This window comes from Electrophorus electricus, chromosome 2, assembly GCF_041902795.1.
Source record: "Electrophorus electricus isolate QZ-2024a chromosome 2, ASM4190279v1, whole genome shotgun sequence".
In the NCBI taxonomy this organism is placed as follows: Eukaryota; Metazoa; Chordata; class Actinopteri; order Gymnotiformes; family Gymnotidae; genus Electrophorus; species Electrophorus electricus.
The window spans coordinates 35,064,574-35,084,234 of record NC_137498.1 but is presented as its reverse complement, the minus strand read 5'-3'; the positions used below and the strand labels follow the sequence as shown (position 1 = coordinate 35,084,234).

Genomic DNA, 19,661 nt, shown 5'->3' with positions numbered 1-19,661 from the left:
AATATCAGGCCTATGGGACGTTGTGTAGTTAAGCCATTTTTCCCCCACTATGAAACAAATTATCCCAATTTATGATTGAAAAAATATTTTATCTACTCCATTTTTTTTAAATGTCCATTGTAATTTCCATCCATGTTTTTAAAATTGGTGGCCTGTAATTAAACATTTCCTGACAAGAGCTTTTTTACTAGCCACCAGTAGCATGTTCATTAAATATATTTAATATTCAACTACAGTTGAGGTATATGCCCAACATATATGGTCTTACTTTTTTTGGGCCATTTCGCATTTCTCCAGCAAACATTGAGGTAGCTGTCATGGTGGGATTTCTGAGGGTGTAATGCAGCACCTTTTCAAGTTTTTCCAACCAACTCCCTCCATTCCTGTGAACTGGTACACTTCCATTCATCTCTCCATATTGTTGACAGTTCTTCCTCAGATGTAATTATTCCGCCTTCCTTCTCCCATTTTAATTTAATGTATGAAGTTGATTGTTTGAAGATTTGTCAGACCCTTAAACGTGCATGAAATAATTCTTCTTCCAGTATCTGAATTACATGCTTCTCTAAACAATTCTGTTAGACTTGCCTTAGTTATATTGTTCACATTCATGTTAACAATGTTCCATCGCAGATACAAAAAAGAATCTTCTTTTTCTTTAAGTATTTCAAAATAGGGTATTGTTCATTCTTTCATTGCATAGTGTTTATTCATTTAGATCTCCAGTCCTTAAACATTTAGTATCCAGTTGGTTTGGTGTAAAGTCTATACTTTTATATGAAAGTGATTTTACTCATGTTGATCTTGTATCCTAATAATTTATCAGATTGTCCAAATGGTTGCATCACATCAGGTAAAGAGTATGTTGGTTGCGCTAGATGTATCAAAACGTCATCGGTGTAACAGGCTAGTTATACTTTCTGTTTAATGGTAATTCCTCCATTTTGCATTAAGCTAGTATTGAGCTAATAATGCAAGAGCAAAGTTGACCATGCACAACCATGCTTTGAGCCACTTTCTATGGTAAAACTGATAAATATTCAGTGCTTTTCGGATTAGCATTGTGTATATATAAAAATTTGTTTTAGTAATTGCCATGTAAACCAAATCTATGTAGAATTTTGTAAGGAAAATTTCAGTTATCTCAATCAATTGTAATCTGTGTCCACACTTGGCATACTTGCTTTAATTTAAAAAATATATATTTTCTATATTGTGTAGTGACTTGCGTATGCTGTCTTGTATTATGTATCAGTGTGGGTAGGAACTATTCTAATTGTTTAGTTATGATAGAAGTAACTCTGTAATCTATATTAAGAAGTATTGGTCTAAACCCACATTCCATTTTATCTTTGACTTTGATGTAGCTGAGATTCTCTTCCTTACAGCTGGGTGATATTTACATCTTTTTTTTTTTTTTTGAAGAGTAACAATTAGCTAATTTTTGAATGCCTTAATCCATTCTCACAGACCATATGATCCTGGTGCCTTGTTTAACTAAAAACAGACTTAAATTAATCTTCAGTTGCGTCAGTCATCATCCTATTTTGTTCCTGGTTTAAAGAGGGTAACTTTAGGGAGGTCAGATGGGGTGTCCGTTCAGGTTACACTTCCTCTGGAACAGTAGAATAAAAAGTTTTTGTAAAATGCTTCTAAAGCTTCCTGATTATTATTATTATTATTATTATTTTTTAATCTTATCACTTTTGTTCATGGGTCCATATTTTCTGCTTTTTTTTTATTCTCCAAATTCCAGAATTTTCATAGATTTAGGTCCACTTTCATTGTATCTCCTTTTTAGAATCATTCATTTTCTGATATCATGTAGTGTATCCTGTGGCAAACTAGAAATGAAGGAACTTTTTTTTCCAGTTCCTTCAACTTGTTTTGTAATTTCCCCCATTTATTCCTTTTTTATTCTATGAAAATATGATTTTCCTTCTTAACAGAGGTGTCCCATAGAATGTATCCAAAAAAATGGGAAGTGAATGGTGGACATGGAATGATAGGTGAAACCTTTCCATTATAATTAAATTACAAGTAAAGACAATTTTTAAAAAATTTGTTCCTTAAAATAGGGATCAATGAGTATACTTGGATTTATTTTCCATGTATTAATCTCTGGTAGCAGATTAAAATCAACAGATAAACATATAGGTGCATGGTCACTTAAATGTATTGTCCTAATTCTATGTGTGTTTCCACATGTTATATTTTTGCAAAATCTTACTTGATTGAGTTGTGAACCACAACTCTTGTCCTATATCCATACTCATAAGAAAAACAATTAGGTGAAGTTCATTCTCTTTAGTCTTTCTCGTTTTTAAGTGAGTTTCCTTTAATTATACTACAAAGACTTGTTCTTTTGTTATTTTAGATGTATTTTTTTGTATTCGACAGCAGATTGACAATAAAATAAATGAAATTTACTTTGTCACTTGTTATCCACCAGTATAGTGTTGAAAGGAGCATAATTTAGCCTATCTACCTCCTGAGCAAGCAAGAACAGAAAAATGCAAATGAGGCATAGCCTCTCCTACCTGTGGGCAAAACTGTATAGGAAAAAGTCTGTCCGTTACACAGAAAATACTCACCTATACATTCCCTTGTATAAGTTTCTGTTTAGATGTGGGGGGGTGGGGGGGGGGATTATTTCAGAAAATAAAGTAATAGAAAATCCACTTCACACCGTGTACCTCTTAAGATGAAAATATAGCACACATAGCTTTCCTGGCAGGGGGGGGCTGTTTTCCGAGAGCTTGTCATCTCTCCCTACAGTTCTTCTTGCTCTTTTCCCACCCCCTTGCTGTCTCAGTCTTCCCACGATTTTCCAAGCTGAGTAGGATAGCTGCTCAGCCAGGCTCTCCTCCGTGTGGTCACACTGATGGGCGTCTCCTTCGCAGTTGCCTCCTGCAGCCACGGCAAAGCTGTGTGGACACTCTTAGTCTGGCAGGGAATGCAGGCTGGAAGCGGGTCTTTGGCTTGAGAAGGTTTCATTAGCTAGAATGCCTGACATTAGTGTTGTACTGTACCCTGATGTGATATTGCCTTGTTTGTTTGTTTGTTTTGAAACCCCTTTGCCAGCTTGGTCATTGGGGTACATCTGTAGTAAACACAATTTTATTTCACCATCTTCATTATTCATCTCTGTTCACCAAAAGATTCAAATAGACAATGTTGAGGCAACATAGTATAAAAGCTAAAAGGGAATACTAGTTATTACTAATTGTAACTAAGCCATGTCAATTTTTAAAGCAGTCTGCAGCGAGGTGACTTGAATTATTAGAAAACACTTTGGTTATTACTACACTTTAACATTATGAAGCTGCAAACCTTCAGAGCAGACTTCTGCTTCCATTAAGCTGATGGCCTCTGTGACTAAAATGTCTTGAGCATATTTATTCCCAATCATCTTTCTTTCTCTTAAGTGTTTGATGCATTACATTTGTATCTAATATTTGTCATCCACCCTTCAGAATAGTTCTGTCAGTTGCACTTGAGGACAAATCTCTTGATCAGGTTGAGTTTTCAGTAAAGTTTTTATTGAGGCGTGTGTTGGCTTCTCTGCTGTCCTGAGAAAATTGAGCCTCTGCTGAAGACCCTGCCCATAATGTGATGAGGCTAGATTAGCATCCTAATACTTTATAATGGGTATGATGCTGCCACCACCATTCTTTATAGAGGCTGTATACATTTGCAATGTGTTATTATTGTTGTCTTCTTTATCCAGTAATTTGTGTGAATTATTTAACACTTTTTGTTTTTTGAAGGATTCGCACAATGCCAAAAGGGGCTTTACTGATTGGACAATTGTAGTCTGACAGTGACCATATGGACCTTTTAATGATTTGTGACTGTATATAAATTTGATGTTTGATTTATTGCATTTTACACCAAATTGTGATTGTGTTGGTTATTTTGGGTTAGTGTTTACTTTTTGTTCTGTATCAGAGGTATATTTAAAATTTAACTGTCCGTCACTGTCTAAGTCCTAATTTAACATTTTGCAGATGAATTATGTGCTCATTTAAGAACTTAGTGTCACAGCCATTACTGCGAAAAACATAGTTAAATCTTATGCTATCTCCATTTTTGTACACTGATACACTGAATCAGATTTTCCTCATGTGACTGTGTACTGATGGTAAAATATGAGTGGTCACGTTTTAACACTGTTTTTAACCAACCTGGGCTCAGTTGACCATACTTCTATTATCAAAATCTGTCTGGAGATTTTTTTTTTCTGCTAAATGCCAATGGAAAATAACTGAAACTACCTAATAGTAAGGTTTATTATTTTGTATTCTGAGTTGGGTTGGCTATCATTTGAAAACATGCATTTTTATTGATTCCAATTCTACATATCAGTTTCTTGTTAGTAATGAGGGGAAAGATTAAACACAGAAAAACCAAGGAGTGTAATGGAGTGGTGATGCAGTGATACTTTTTTTTTTTTTTTTAAACTTTAAAATGGGTACCTGGTTCAGAGAATTTGGGAACCATTTCCAAATTGGAACAGTGTTTTGATACCCAACCATAATCCTGAGATGGTAAACTAGATAATTGAGGTATTCATGACCATTCAGTTACAGATGCAGCACATCACTTAAGAACAACTGGGACTACACCTTACTGTGCTCTTATTGACATTTTTGGATGATCTGTGATATGTATGTGTTCATATTCCTCTTTGCTTTATAGGTTACAGGCGATTCTGAGCCGGTTTGATGAAGTGTTGAATTCTGGGAACATGGCTCTTAGCCTGAGTCAAGGTAAGGTGACATTATAGAGACTGATAGAATCAGAGATTGTTGGCTTCATTTGTTGTTGTGACTGTGCAGTATAAATGGTTTTTGTAATGGTATACAATTACACGCATTTAAGATTCATCTAGTAGGTTTGCTCCTAATTTTTTCTCTTTTTTCAATTGTTGGATCTCCCTGAGGATGAAAGATTCATTTTACCATTTTAATTATGGACAGATTGTTTTGGAAATGATGCCTTTCTAAAATGAACTTCAAATATACTGCCATAGATTTTGCATTAGCCCAAGTGCTAATAAGTTGGTATCTTTTGTTTGGCAAGGCTGATTAGTTAGTGGAATTTAGTGGTAATCTATTTCAAACTTTTTTTTTTTTTTCTAGTACACAGGTTCACAGTGGAGTTTACTACATGCTTGTTTCATGTGTGGTTTGTGCATGCAGATGATCAGAATTTATTTCACAGTAAAACTAAATTCAGGATGAGGGGTTTGGTTGCAATTTGTCAAATGCTAGTGTAATGCCTTTAGTAGAACTTATTAAAGTGGAAGTAGATTGTGGGTTTGGTGGGTTAGTTTTTTTTTGGGGGGGGGGGGGTTTGGGGTTTTTGTGGTCTTGAAATCAGTAACATTTTTCTTTCTTTATCGTGGGTGTGTGTATAGGGGTCACAGCTGCTTGGCTCAGGGGTGTTTATTAGCAAATACTCTTGCTTTGGCCCATTTTCATTGGCCCAACTAGCCAGAATAAAGATTCACAGTCATTACACTTGCTCCATTAGACAGACTTCTACCATGTCCTCCTCTGTCCTGCTGTTTGGTAAAGGTGGAGGGAGTTAAAAAGGAGGCATAATTATTGAGTGAACTCACAGTAAGCTGTGTGTGGTGGTGGTGGTGGGGTGGGGGGGGGGTTGGAGAGAGCTCTCCCTGTCACTGCTTCACCCTGACACGGCGTGACATAGAGGGAGCAATAGGGAGGGAAATTGAAGTGCGACAGTGAGGTAGAAACTGAAGGGGGGGGAGAGAGAAATGGGAAGAGTGAGGGAGAGAGTGTGTGTAAAGGAGAGTAAGGGAGCGTGAAAGAGCCCCTCTGCTCAGAAGCATTGTAGCCATGGTAGTCGGTGACGATGGGGGTGGTAAGTGTATGCATATGCATATTGCTTTTGACATTCAATATTGCAGAAGTGCACCTTTTTGTTGTCTGGCAAGATGGCTGTTAGTGTGTATGTAGAGTGTGCGGCTAGGGTATAAAGCACCTTGCTGAAAAAGTCTAATAGAGAGGAGAGATGTTGCTGGGTCTATGAAGCTTAATGTTTGTGGAGAAACTGTTATCTTCCTAGTTTTATGACTTGAATTCTGAAAGTTGGGCATTATCTTCTGAGCAAATGCACGTGTGTGTAATTCACAGTTAGTCATTTTTGTTTATATAAGAATTGTTTGTGTGTGAGTATGAGCTAGAGAGAGTGTGTCCGTATGTATGTTGTGTAGATACGTTAGTTTCTGCGTCAGTGGGTTTCATTTCTGCAAGGGGAAGTCTGACCTGATTTTCAGGCCATCTTGCTGTCATTAATGGTTGTGATTAGACACAGATTTATTTATTTATTTATTTATTGTCTAAAATCAAATTGCCTTTGTGTGCAAGCATGTGTAGATTTTCTTGGTAGGTTTAGATTAGCACGTCAGTTTTGCTTTTATTTAGGATGAACATAGTGGAGGTTTTGTAATTTGTGCATGTTGTTTGTGGTAAATGACCTCACTTCTTTTCTCTAAGTCCAATAAAAAGATTTAAATTGGGTTACAGCAGAGCCAGTGGAACAGAATAACTGCACTGATGGATGATGCCCTGTTAGGAAATCAATTATAGTAAGTTTTAAACTGGAGACTCATGCCATGTGAAAGTGAAATTGCCATATAATAATGTGCATTTTACTGTAGTTTTGACACAATAAAGTGACATAAATGTAATCTGTCTAATATAATGGCACTTAAATAATTTCAGATACTAGATTTTGCTTCAGGTCCATTTCATTGATATCCCATTGCAGTATAGATAGTTAACATGAATAAAATTTCTTACAATGTAATATCCAGGGCTTACTGACCTCAGTTGAACTACTTGTTTTCAAGAGGTGATCCTTTTTTATTTTCATATTATTCAATTTTTTACATTTTTCAGTTGCAGCTTAATCCTTTTTTTTCATGCTGTGGTCTTAATGATGGCTTATTTATAACATGGGTTATTGGTAAAGTAAAGTCATGATACTGCACTGCTATCTGAATCCCAATTTCACAAGGGATGTGGGCTCCCCCTGTTGTCATGGATACGGCCTTTTGAAAGGAGCCATTTCCCCTGTTCTTCTGTTTTGCTTTTTTTCCCTTTCCATGTCAACCCTTTTCTCATCCTCTCACCTCCTTTTAATTTCCCTGTTCTTCTTCCCCTTTTTTGTCTCTTGGTGATTTTCTTTTCCTTTTTTGGTTTGTTTGGACACGCCCTTTAGCTAAACAAAGGCAAATTATGCTCGTATGCTAATAATGCTGATGCCACCGAGACACTGAGTCCTTTCATGGCCTGCTAGTGGGATCAGCATTCGTAATGTTGACAGCCCCTAGTTTAGTAATGAGGTCATGCTTGCTCGCTGGCTCGCTCACTCACTCTTGCGCTTTCTCTCGCTTCTTCACCCCCCCCCCCCCCCTCATCTCTCACTCATACAGCACACACACACACACACACACACACATTCACTCACACAAAAGGCCAGGTCTCATCTGTAAGGGTGTGACTCCCATTCTCTGATTACACTGCTGCAGCCCTCCATCCATTCCTGTGTATATGCCTGTCTGTGCGTATGTGTTGGCTTATCCAGATGGCAGAGCCGTATGGATGCTAACTAGCTTAGCATCTCTCGACAGCACGAACCCATTTACATTCGAGAAGCATCCTCTGATCTCCAAGCTTACTGGCTGGTAAAAGATGATGTCATCACTATTCTGATTGGTTCCTCAAACACCTTGTGGAGGAGGGGTAAAAGGGATGCGAGGAAAGGGATTAGGGAGGGGGAGGCTGAGAGAAAGAAGGGGAGAAGGTGAGACAGACAGAGAGAGAGAGAGAGAGGGGGGGGAGAGAAAAAGAACAAATGAGTTAGGGGGAAGATGCCACCAGGATGTAGGGTGGTGGTTCCCTTGGATCTTGCTGTGTTCCCTTTGGACTTTATCACTGTGAGCCCGGCGGTCATGTGAGTGCTTGGGCTTTGCCTTGGATACGAGAGAGACCGAAAGAGGGCTGCCTGCTTCAGGCATGAGGCGTCTCATCTGCAAACGCATCTGTGACTGTGAGTGTTCCTTTGATGAACTAACACAGGGTGTGTGCGCGTGTGCATGTGCAACTGTGTACATGTAGTGACAGGCTATATATAGTGTATAATAATCCTGGATATGAAATAGGGTGTTGTCCAGTATCTGTTGCCATGGAGATATCTTTCCCCCATTCCCAGAGCCAAGCAGGCTGTCAGAGCTACTGCGTGTCTGTGTCCTGTTAGCTGCGTGTTTGCCTCGCACTGCCTGTGTGTGGAGGTGTGTGGGTGGATGGGATAGGGCATGTTCTTGGACATGGAAGCAGTTCTCTTTGTTTAGCTCTGTGGGAATATGGGAGTGGAGTGTAAATTTAAGCCTTTGTTAAGGCTCAGTGCAAAGTCTTGTTCTGTGTAGCCTCTGTTTATCCTGCAGTAAGCAAGTTTAGTAGATTTATAGATTTTTGTTTTCTCTCTTGTTTTTTTAGATTGTTAGTATAAAATGTTTAATGGTTCATTTGATTTATTCCATGTCACCTGTTCAGAAGTCCAATCTCTCAGGATCTTAAGGAATCAGAGCGAGTTAGTTTTGCAGTCCCACTTAGTCACTGCTGCTCTCCTGTGTAATGGAGCTGGTATTGTGTCTTAAGGATCTTGTCAGTTCACCATAGAGAATCGATATCAAAGCACATTTCAGATCTCAGGCTTGGCTGTCTTCGAATTGGATCCCTCTTTCTCCTCTCTCAGATCGCAGCTTTGATGATGATGACTCTGTGGACGGGAGCCGGCCCTCGGCTGCCCAGGCATCTTTCAAAGTGCCCAAAGTACCGAAGAAGCCCAGCGATTCAGCCAGCAGCTCCAGAAGGTCTAGTACCACTGGAGCCACCAAGCTGGGTGAGCTGTTGCGTAAATACTTGCGTATGCACGCACGCACGCACACACACACACACACACACACGCATGCATGCGTGCGCACACACAAAAACACACACACACACACAGAGTGATAAGCCAGGAAGACAGTAGTTCAAAGGTTGGAGGTCTTCACCAGTGCTCAGAAGGCTGTAAATGCCACACTTGGCAGGAGAGGGGCAGCAGGGCTGTACTCCTGAGGGGTCCATAGTGCAGGGCTCCTGCCATTTAGACTCCAGCCCCCTCAGCAGCACTTCTAATCCCAGATTGCTCCAGGGCCCCTCGATGGGATTTTAACCCAACTCTACATGCAGAATGTGCCATCTAAGAGTTGGCAAGCTTTAATGGTGCAGCATCAGGTTACACCGTCTTTACAACACATTTTTTAAAAAGATATGGCTATACCTGTATTTAGTGATTAAACACTGGATATGATATAGAAATTTCATTCTACTGTTAAAAGGGACATATTAACAAACTTGTGTATATTTCTGCTCAGCTGCCTGTCCTTTCATTTCAAATAAATGAAATCTGCAGCACCATAAAAATACAGTGGTTTACTCCATCGTCTCAAATGTCATTGGCTCTTCAGCTACCCAATCACAGCTCTGCAGCACACAGTGTCTTCTGTGACCTTCTGAAAATCAGCAAGCACTCAACAAGGTGACCCTTTAGAAAGTAAAGTGACTTCAGATCTGTTAAATTTCATTCTTTTCATGCCATATCTTTCAAGGCTTTTGATTTAAATGTGGAATTAGTCATTAAGTTTGAACTCGGATCTCTGCTTTTCTCTAACCATGTGTGTACAATATATGCAGGGATGGGTACTAGAATATTTGTAGGGAATAATTTCTAGCATATCTTTTACCCGTCTGAAGTGTCCTACCACTATGCAGTACAAACATGACTATCTAGATGAGCTATATGTTGTGGGTAAAAGCACAGGGTTTTAATGGTTTGTTTTGGCATTCTAAAACACGCACACAAATACCTCTGAACACAGTACATTAAAACTTGTCGAGGATAATTTCACTGCCATAGGTTTAGTTTAACAGGTTTAGGTCTACGGTCAGACACAACATCAGGTTGAATACTGGCTTATATAATTGTAGTTTGACTAAAATGAGTTTTCTGGGATATTTTCAGTAATGCTGTTCCCAGATAAATTGAGGCCCTGTGAGGACACAATTCACAGAATCTAGATATTCTTGCCTGTGTGTGGTCTGGCATGGGCTGTTTGCTTTCGGATAGCATCCATTGTTCTCACGGATGTTGTGTTGTGTTGTGTTGTGTTGTTCAGATGATGTGGAGTGTGTGTTCTGTGCTACTCTGACCACCAAGCTGTGTGTACATGTATCGGGTATATAAATGTACATATATACAGTGTCTCAGGCTGAGGTCTGAAAGGCACATCCACGCCTATATGGTCGTGGACCTCTGCAGAGCTGTGAGCTATGTTGGTGGGTTGAGCTGAAGGGTCACAGTGCAGCGGCATGCAGTCATTCTGACTGGGTACACTCAACCAGCAGGGAGGCACAGCTCTGACGCATCTCCAAAGAGCAGTTCATAAACTGCACGAGGACTGACGGGCAATTTCAGGGAAAGCTCCATTTCTCCTCAGTGGTCTCAGATGAGTTGAAATTCAACCTTAAACTCCGATTACCTGACATGTTCACACTGATTGCTCAGGTCATTTGTGGAATTCACTGAACTAGATAGATAGAAAGCTTACTGATACCGGATCTGTGTTATAGGAACCCATGGTAGATGATTTTAGCCTGATGTTAAATTACTAACTTTTTATTGCTGTTGAGTTTGATGATGGTCCATTCTGCGTCTTTGATCTCCTTAGAGGTGTTTTCAGCACTTCTACCTCAAATTACAAGAGATTCTCTATATCAGTTCACATAGCAAAATCATATGATTACCGTGATATGAAATCCAAATAAGCTTGATTTCAGGGTGACCGCAATGAATTTACGCAAGTCAACGATTAAATGATGACAGTGGTGTTCTGAAAAGGCATGTTACGTGGACAGTGTCTGCACAACATACAGCCAAAAATAAACAAAGAAGTAAAAAGCAGCTTTTCCTTAAAGGCCTGTGTGTTGCCTTACACATTGGAATGGTCTGGAGCTCTGACCTTATTGGCACTCCACTCCTTTTTGCCATATTGGCATCGTTGTGTCCTTGTCACATTGTTAGGCTCTGACATTGAACTGTAAGTGCAGGTGGAAGGTCATCCCTGGCCTGTCTGAGTTTCGTTTGAATGCCTAGGGGCGGGTCCCCGCCACAGCCGGCTGCCTGCAGACTACCATTATGTAGGTGCGCAGACAGCAAGTTATATGCATTAATATGCAACAGGTGCAGCAAGTCTGTTCCAGCAATGGCTTATGATTACCCCTGTGTACTACCCTTGCAAACCACCCTCGTGTGACTTGGAGTTGGCCAGATTCGAGTTGCAGCGTTTAGGTGATGAAGTTTGATGTGAACCTGTTTGACACGTGTCCACATGTTTGGGTGTGTTCCTGAGATTGGCTTGGACCCCTGTGCCCTTCTCTGGCAGTCAAGCATCTGCAGATGTCCTTGAGTTTATTTGGATGGACATCATTGAGGCTGTGCGGCCTGCCTGTAGCATCAGCATATTTGGTAGCGCTTGATGGTCTAGCTGATGTCGGCTGACTGCCTCTGCACTCTTCACTGGGGAGAAGCAGCTCTATGTTGCAGGAGTCCCTTTGCGTTAGCATGCCAGGCTCTAAAGGTGCTCACTCTTTAGTCTGCCGCTCCCCATGCGGGGGTGGCCCCAGTCAGCCCCACTCAGCGACTTATCCCCTCAGGGGTCTGTGATTGACATCTCAATTATTTGCAGACTGGATATCCATTAGGAATGAAAAGTGTGAGTGTCTGTGCGCTTATGCACTTGCTAGGACTGAGTGTTTGTAAAAGGCATCAAATGTATAAAAACATGGTGTCAGCTCAAATCAGCTGAGAAGGGAGAACACATTAAGCCTTTTGTCTGGAGTCTTTGTGTAATACCCCAGACTTTCTACAGCACACTGCAGTACAGAAATGACAATGACAAAAGTCTTCCACACCCCATATGACACACTGAATATGCAAAAAAAAACAAAACAAAAAAAAACACACAGAGGAAACCCCTCCCTTTTCCTGGGAATGCAGTGGTTTCCATAGGAACAGCTCAGTGTGCTCAGTTGTCATGGAGATGGATGCAATTGTTAGTGCTTTTCTCTTAGCTAACATGCTTTCCATGAGAACCTATGAAATGGCACTAACACATGAAATATCACTAATCACAAATATCACTAATTAAATATCTTTGTAATTATATGCATGGTTATTTGATTGTGTGTGTGTTTTCTGAGCAGCTGTGTCTAAAGAGGCTGCTGGAGCTGTAGATGAGGAAGACTTTATCAAAGCATTCACAGATGTCCCCACTGTTCAGGTGAGCTCAACATCCACACACTACTCTTGATTATAAGCATAGTAGTTCAGGGAATTTAAAACCTCCTTTTTAAGCCGTTCAAGAGAAGTTATGGCACATCTGAAGCTGAGAGGGCTGCAAGATGCTGTTTGTTGCTCTGTAGATCTACTCCACGCGGGATCTGGAGGACAATCTGAACAAGATCCGAGAGATCCTCTCTGATGACAAACACGATTGGGATCAAAGAACTAATGCAGTAAGTCTTACACTCTCACAAACCTTCTAATTTACAATGCTGTGCACACATGCTCACAAACATCCACTGTGTAAACTGTTACTGAGTATTTGAGCAGCACTGCATTGTCAGACATCACCTGAAAGTTTTGCCTTGAAGGGGAACTGGATGCCGGATATTTTCTGTAGATGTTAAGTGTCTCATTTAGTTCTGGACATAGATCTGTACTCGAAATAAAAATATTCTTTTCAGGGTATTGCTGAACTATTGAATAATCACAATGCTGTTAACAAGATTAAGAACAAGCCATTTCACAAAGCAGCTTTACATGAAATCCAGGTCTAGGCCTCTGTTTGTCTTTGTCTTGCACTCAAATGTCCTCGATGTTATCAGCTAGTTCTAGTAGTTGACTGTCTGTCCGGGCTCCATTTCTGCAGCACACCTTCTCCTGTCTACTGTGATTAGACTGGTGTGCTCTCTCTCTCTCTCTCTCTCTCTCTCTCTCTCTCTCTCTCTCTCTCTCTCTCTCTCTCTCTCTCTCTCTCTCTCTCCCTCAGCTCAAGAAGATTCGCTCGTTGCTGGTCGCTGGGGCGAGCAGCCATGACTGTTTCTACCAGCACCTGCGGGTGCTGGACGGCGCCTTTAAGCTGTCGGCTAAAGACCTTCGCTCGCAGGTGGTGCGCGAGGCCTGCATAACTGTGGCGTGAGTGATGGCCGTAAGAGCTGATTAAGGGTTTGAAAATAAGTGACCAGCAGCAGGGCAAATAAGATAATTGATTTGCTAAGTCCAACGTGAGAAACAGCCTCATGGCCTCGGGGGTTGGGTTGGTGAATATCTTGGCTTTTGATTAGCTAGCCATATTGTTTGTGTGTGTAGGCATCTGTCCACAGTGTTGGGGAATAAGTTTGATCACGGTGCAGAGGCCATCGTCCCTGTGCTGTTTAATCTCATCCCCAACTGCGCTAAAGTGATGGCCACCTCGGGCACAGCAGCCATCCGCATCATCATACGGGTGAGGAACTGTGTGCGTTTATGCACGCATGTGTGTTGACTTCTTTACTAGTGTCAGCTACATAGGTGTGTTTGTACTGGATAGGGCTGCTCTGGGAATCGGTGTGTATTGACTGCCTCACTGTGCGTGCGTGCGTGCGTGTGTGTGTGTGTGTGTGTGTGCGTGCACAGCATACGCATGTGCCACGCCTCATTCCTCTCATCACAGGGAACTGCACGTCCAAGTCTGTGGCAGTGAGGAGGTGAGATACCAACACCGCTTGAAAAGCAGGGCTCAGCACCACTTCTCGGTCATAGCCACACCACATTACTGACCCCTCCCACACGCCACATACCTGACCCGCCCCCTGCTTCTCCTCATCAGACGCTGCTATGAGTTCCTCGACCTGCTCCTGCAGGAGTGGCAGACACACTCCCTGGAGAGGTAAAATGCCAAATTCTGGGCAAGACCGTCGTGATGAGTGACTTTGTTTTTATCAGCAATTACAAAAGTGCTATTACCATGGTCCCTTAGCATAAAAGGGATGTTTTCTTTTCTGTGCATCCCTTAATGTCCTTTGTATTTTATCACTTTCTCACATTCACACTTACTTTTTTTCTTTCTTGTTTATTTCCTAACCCCCCTTCTCTCTCTCTCTCAGGCATGCAGCTGTTTTGGTGGAGAGCATAAAGAAGGGAATCAGAGATGCAGACTCTGAGGCTCGGGTTGAGGCCAGGAAGTGCGTTTGACGCTCATGCTCAAAGCACATGTACATTTGAAACAAGAATCGTTTCTTCTGAGTAATGTGCTGCTATTGATCTGTCTATCTCTCAGAGCCTACTGGGGGCTTCGTTCGCACTTTCCTGGGGAGGCGGAGTCTCTGTATAACTCATTAGAGCAGTCCTATCAGAAGACGCTTCAGTCGTGTCTAAAGAGCTCAGGCAGCGTAGCATCTCTCCCACAGTCCGACCGCTCCTCCTCCAGCTCCCAAGAGAGCCTCAAGTAAGATACATAACACATGCACATGCCTTCCTGTGCATGTCATCCAACTGCCTTTAGTCACACTGTTAGTTTTCAAATTGAGACAATGTGATGGAGACCACCACCCTGAAGGGAAGAGGTGGTGTGACGGAGACTATCACTTGTGAAAGCAAAATGGGTTCTCTGGCAGCTGTAATAAAGAGCTTTGAGTTGTGTGTTCTGGTCACTGATCATGTTTTTCACCTCCCTAGTCGGCCGTTGTCATCAAAGTGGTCGGCTGCTCAAGTCAGAGGTGAGGTGTGGATGTGTACATGTGTATATGTTAGTTGGGTGCCACTTGGTGTACCATTGTTGATTTTTGTATGTTAATGATGGTGATCTTAAGTATTAACATGTAAATCAATTGGAGCTTTTTTTAATGTAAAGTATACATAATTGTGTGCCTTATTTTTGTTTTTGTGATGGTGTGGGTGTTTGTGTGTGCATGCATGTTGCTCAGTTCCAGCCAGTTCTAAGTCGCCAGGTTCCCTGCAGCGGTCGCGCAGTGATGTGGACGTGAATGCAGCAGCCGGTGCCAAAGCGAGATACAGTGGGCAGGCAGGAGGGGCTGGCCGTCTCACTACAGCCCTGCCTCCAGGCTCCTATGCCTCACTGGGTACCTACACACACAGAGCTCCTGTGTCCTGAACTAGTAGCTAGACTCACTCAGTTGGAACACTCACTTGTCCCTGTGATGGACTGACACGCAGCTATCGTTTTCTCTCCCCGCCCCGTCACTTCTTCCTGATCTTAGTTCCTCACTCAAACCTAAGTGGTCTGAAGAATGTGTCACCATTCTTTGATTTTGTCTGTTGGTTTTTTGTGGGGTTTTTTTTGGGTTTTTTTTTTTTTAAATGATTTGTGTGTCCTCTCTAACTGGTTTGCTGTGCTCCCCTCTCTCTCTCTCTCTCTCTCTCTCTCTCTCTCTCTCTCTCTCTCTCTCTCTCTCTCGTGTGCTTAAAGATGATGCTTCTGATAAAGATGGTAAGATCATCTGTCCTGTCCATCTATCCCCCTGAGCACCTCTCTCTGACTTCCTTTTTATCTTCATGCTTTCTCCATTAATGCCGTCGTCCTCCTCTGTTCTCTTGGTGGCTGACGCATAAATTAGAGACACTGGTTCTCAGGCCTTGTTCACTTGAAGATATGGACACACAAACATTTCATGACGGATATTATTCTTGTATTTCAAACCTCTCTAGCAGTTTTGGTTTTATTTATTTTGTTTTGGGTTTTTTTGCAAGCACATTTCTGTGATGCTCATGCTGCACCCTATGGTATGTTGCTGCTCTCTGCTGGTAAATGGTGGTATTGCGCAACTGGCTTTAGACTGGAAATTAGCCTGTGATTGTGAATTACGTTCAGCTCTTTTCACAAAAAGCACCCCAAGCATTTCTCATTCTTCTAATATTCTCCATTATGCATAGTTCTCAATATTTATTCTGTTTCTATAACATAGGATTGGTCCTGCTAATGGCAGGGAACCTGAGATATGCAAATTTACATGTATGAGTTGAGGGAAGGGAGTGGAGTGGAAGAAACAAACAAGGGAGTGGAGTGGAGACAAATGGACTACTTATCTGGGTGAAGCACCAAGATTAAGTACCTGTATGTTTCCAGGGCGACTACGCACCAAGCAACTGTTATCAACACCAGCAGGAATGGGCAGCAGCCAGGTGGACTCAAGAGGGCGGAGCCGAACAAAGATGGTATCTCAGTCACAGCGTAAGTGTGTTTGTGTATCTGTAGAAAGACACAGGCACATGCACACAAGACCCAGTACACCCTTCATTCACCCACACACACACTACTTTGGCCAAGATGTAATGGTGTTAGAACACAAGACATCCACACCACTGCCCCCTGTACCCACACACACTATACATTAAAAGATCTCTTTGTTGTAGGTAAACAATCCACAAATAATCAATTCACGTTCGCACACTGTAACATCAGCCACTTTCAGAAATCTACAAATGTACACAAGTGCGAACACACAGAGACACCTGTCACTGCCTGCTTCAGCCTCTCTTGACTCTGAGGCCGCGTAGCGCACTGTGTGTGGGTCTGTGTGTGGGTCTGTGTGTGGGTCTGTGTGTGGGTCTGTGTGTGGGTCTGTGTGTGTGGGTGTGGAATCATCCTGGTTCAGGATGTAACCCGCAGCTCCTTCAACTGTTTCTGTGCCTCTAGGTTCCGACGATTCTGATTGCACGCCAGGTACTATCGTCTGACGTGTTGGCTAGTGCGTTAGTGTGTGCGTGTGTGCGTGTGTGTGTGTGTGTGTGCGTGTGTGTGTGCGTGCGTGTGCGTTCAGTTCTATGCATGCTGTGTGGTATTCACTTGGGTGTATTGGTGTGAGTCCATTTCTGCCTGCAGGACAATCAAGAACCAAACACACTCTTAAAACACACACACAAAATTCAGATGTATTGTGTGTGCGTTCACTTTTAACTTTGAACTTGGTCTGTAGAATGTTGAACCAAAGGGATTATAAAACCATCAGGAAAGAGAATTATGACGTGTATGAGTGTGTGTTAGGAAATCCATCTGGCTCTTTTGTTTTTTGTTGTTTGTTTGGTGTTTTCACCATCATGGTGATTGCGCGTTGTCGCAGCTTCCTGTCCCAGTGTGCACTGCTGCCTGGCGTCACTTACATGAACGCCTCACCCTTCTACTCTTGATTTGCAGGCCGATGTTTTTATCCCATTTCTGTATTGTCTGCGGTGGAGCACTCAGACCACCTGCATGTTTTTGTCCCATAATGCGTTGCATTTTTTTAATATGCTCTTCCACCTCCTACCCAATGGGCCTTTCCGGCCTCGCCCCCTACAATTCTGGCCCTTCGTTGGCTCAGGATCTCAGTCTGCTACCCCTTTTGGTGGTAAGAGTTTCCATATATTCCACTTGGCACTCATAGTTTGTCTCTTCCCACACCTTTCCCTGGACGCAACCCTCTCTTCCCACTGTATGTTTGCTCTCTGGTTGATGCACACTGACTTTCCCCATCAACCATCACTCTACTTGCTATATGTAGAGTGTGTAGCTTCTTCACTTGGTTTGCTCTGGGTGCCTTAATGGTGCTTTTTTTTTAATTTTATTTTATTTTATTTTTGGTTTAATTCCACAACTGATGGTTTAGAACTGGTTTTGGTAAAGTTTGAAACTTGATGTTACAGAGAAAAGTGTGGAGGAATTTTTCCATATTTTTGTATTGTTTAGCAATAGATTACTGGCAACACCTCATTTTTCCTGCTTAGTAACACTTCGTGTTAGACTTTCATTTTGTGTTTGTCAGTACACTGATGTTGAGTTCCACTATAGCCACATGGATAAGATCTTGCCCTCAAGGATTCATGAAATACACAAAGCAAATATTTCACTACTTGTTCAATCAGTGTTTGAATTAGGCATTCAGACATACTCTTGGTACTTTTGTCATGGTAGTTGCTCGCTCTTAGCTGTTTATCTAAGTTGTCTGTGTTGTGTGCTCTTATAGTGGCACTGCTGCAATATGTAGGCAATGAGCTTGCGCTTAGCCTCCTCTGGTCCGTCTTCCCCTTCTTTGTGTCCAGCGGGCTCTCGCTCTGGCTCCCCGGGCCGCGTGTTGGCCAGCACGGCTCTGAGCACGCTCAGCACGGGCGCCCAGCGGGTGAGTGCGGCTCCGGGCTCACAGCGTCGCAGCAGGATCCCACGCAGTCAGGGCTGCAGCCGAGACTCCAGCCCCACACGTCTGTCTGTGGGTAAGCACCAGACTCCCTACCCGCAGGCACCATTGTGCTGCTTCCTCAAGTTCAGTGCCCTGGCCAAACACGCTTTCCTATTTGGTCGTGCTTAATAAAAGTGTACTATATGGTGTTCGTGTCATTACTTTGTTCCACTTCCAATGTCAAACATTTTTAGACTTCTCAATGTGTGAATCACCATTTTGTACTTGATTGGCTGTGACTCTTGAATGCGTGACGTTTGTATGCATGTGTGGGCTGTTGGTGATGACAGCATACAGAAAATCATATTCTTATCAGTTCTGAAATCTGCTCTTTTAATCAAAGCACCATCAAATATCAGCCACATCTACAATGGATCAAAAGGAGGTATGTTTGTCCCTTCCGTTCATCACATTCCCGTCGCCCAATCACCTATCTGATCACTGGCTGGCAGCACAGTGAATTGCCCTCTTTGCTTAGACCATGTTTGTCACATTAACCTGCTGAGACACTTCATAACACCTGCTGAAACTCAGATCTTAACAAGTTGTTCCTCTGATTTAGTGGTGCTCCGAATCCCGTCGATGAAATAAAAGTTAGGAGTACAGAGACAACAGTAGCGCTCAGTTGATTCTTCAGATCACCTTTACTCCTTTTCTCTTTACCTCTAACTTATTAGCCCCTTTCACTTTTTTCTTTCCTTGCTGTCTTTGACTTTTTATTTATAGTTCTTAGTGCATACGTGAATTTTTCCTGAAATATTTGGTCATCTAGGCATTGACAGTGTGGATGTGCTATGGGGGGGTTCCTCACCGCTGTTTTTCCCCTACATTTCTCATTAACAGCTAGGCTCTGGCTTTATTTACTTGCTGTACTGTATGTCTACTGTCGTCTCCTCTCATGTCTTCTTTCATCATTTTGTGATCTTTGGATCTTTGCCTCTCCTTCTCCATGTTCTTTCTCTTTCTCTTGTGTGGCCTCTATCCTGTCCTTCCCCTGGGCGGGTCAGCAAGGGGTAGTCGGATACCCCGGCCTAGTGTGAGTCAGGGCTGCAGTCGTGAGGCCAGTCGAGAGAGCAGCAGAGACACCAGTCCCGTGCGCTCCTTCACTCCGCTTGGTGAGTAGCCACGGTACCCGCCACATGAGACAGAGTTGACTGCTCAAACATAGCTGTGGCCCAGGCTGCCTGGCATGGTCTTGCTGTTTTGATGGAATGACAACATATGCAGACTTTGGGATTTTAAATAACTGAGTGGAGTTTTTACTGATTGATGCATGTCTGCAACTCTTGGCAAGATCCATTTGAAAGCAGT

At 42.3% G+C, this 19,661-nt stretch overlaps 1 protein-coding gene across 40 annotated transcripts in view; it reads left to right on the top strand.

The window, feature by feature from the left end:
- The window catches only part of clasp2 (cytoplasmic linker associated protein 2), a 73,434-nt gene that overhangs the window by 40,169 nt on the left and 13,604 nt on the right, over positions 1-19,661 (top strand). For 15 of the 40 annotated variants that reach the window (XM_081700813.1, XM_081700887.1, XM_081700862.1 and 12 more), the window contains 19 exons: positions 4,702-4,772; positions 8,791-8,937; positions 12,342-12,418; positions 12,561-12,653; positions 13,190-13,335; positions 13,510-13,645; positions 13,816-13,886; positions 14,009-14,068; positions 14,286-14,363; positions 14,459-14,626; positions 14,857-14,897; positions 15,105-15,260; positions 15,608-15,628; positions 16,265-16,369; positions 16,835-16,861; positions 17,499-17,525; positions 18,217-18,384; positions 18,694-18,735; positions 19,358-19,465. In XM_081700813.1, coding sequence (XP_081556939.1) covers positions 4,702-4,772; positions 8,791-8,937; positions 12,342-12,418; positions 12,561-12,653; positions 13,190-13,335; positions 13,510-13,645; positions 13,816-13,886; positions 14,009-14,068; positions 14,286-14,363; positions 14,459-14,626; positions 14,857-14,897; positions 15,105-15,260; positions 15,608-15,628; positions 16,265-16,369; positions 16,835-16,861; positions 17,499-17,525; positions 18,217-18,384; positions 18,694-18,735; positions 19,358-19,465 — 1,742 coding nt within the window. Of the gene's footprint in view, positions 1-4,701; positions 4,773-5,787; positions 5,893-7,872; positions 8,086-8,790; positions 8,938-12,341; positions 12,419-12,560; positions 12,654-13,189; positions 13,336-13,509; positions 13,646-13,815; positions 13,887-14,008; positions 14,069-14,285; positions 14,364-14,458; positions 14,627-14,856; positions 14,898-15,104; positions 15,261-15,607; positions 15,629-16,264; positions 16,370-16,834; positions 16,862-17,498; positions 17,526-18,216; positions 18,385-18,693; positions 18,736-19,357; positions 19,466-19,661 lie in introns of those variants that run through there. The other 25 variants (XM_081700843.1, XM_081700983.1, XM_081700972.1 and 22 more) reach the window with 11 other exon arrangements.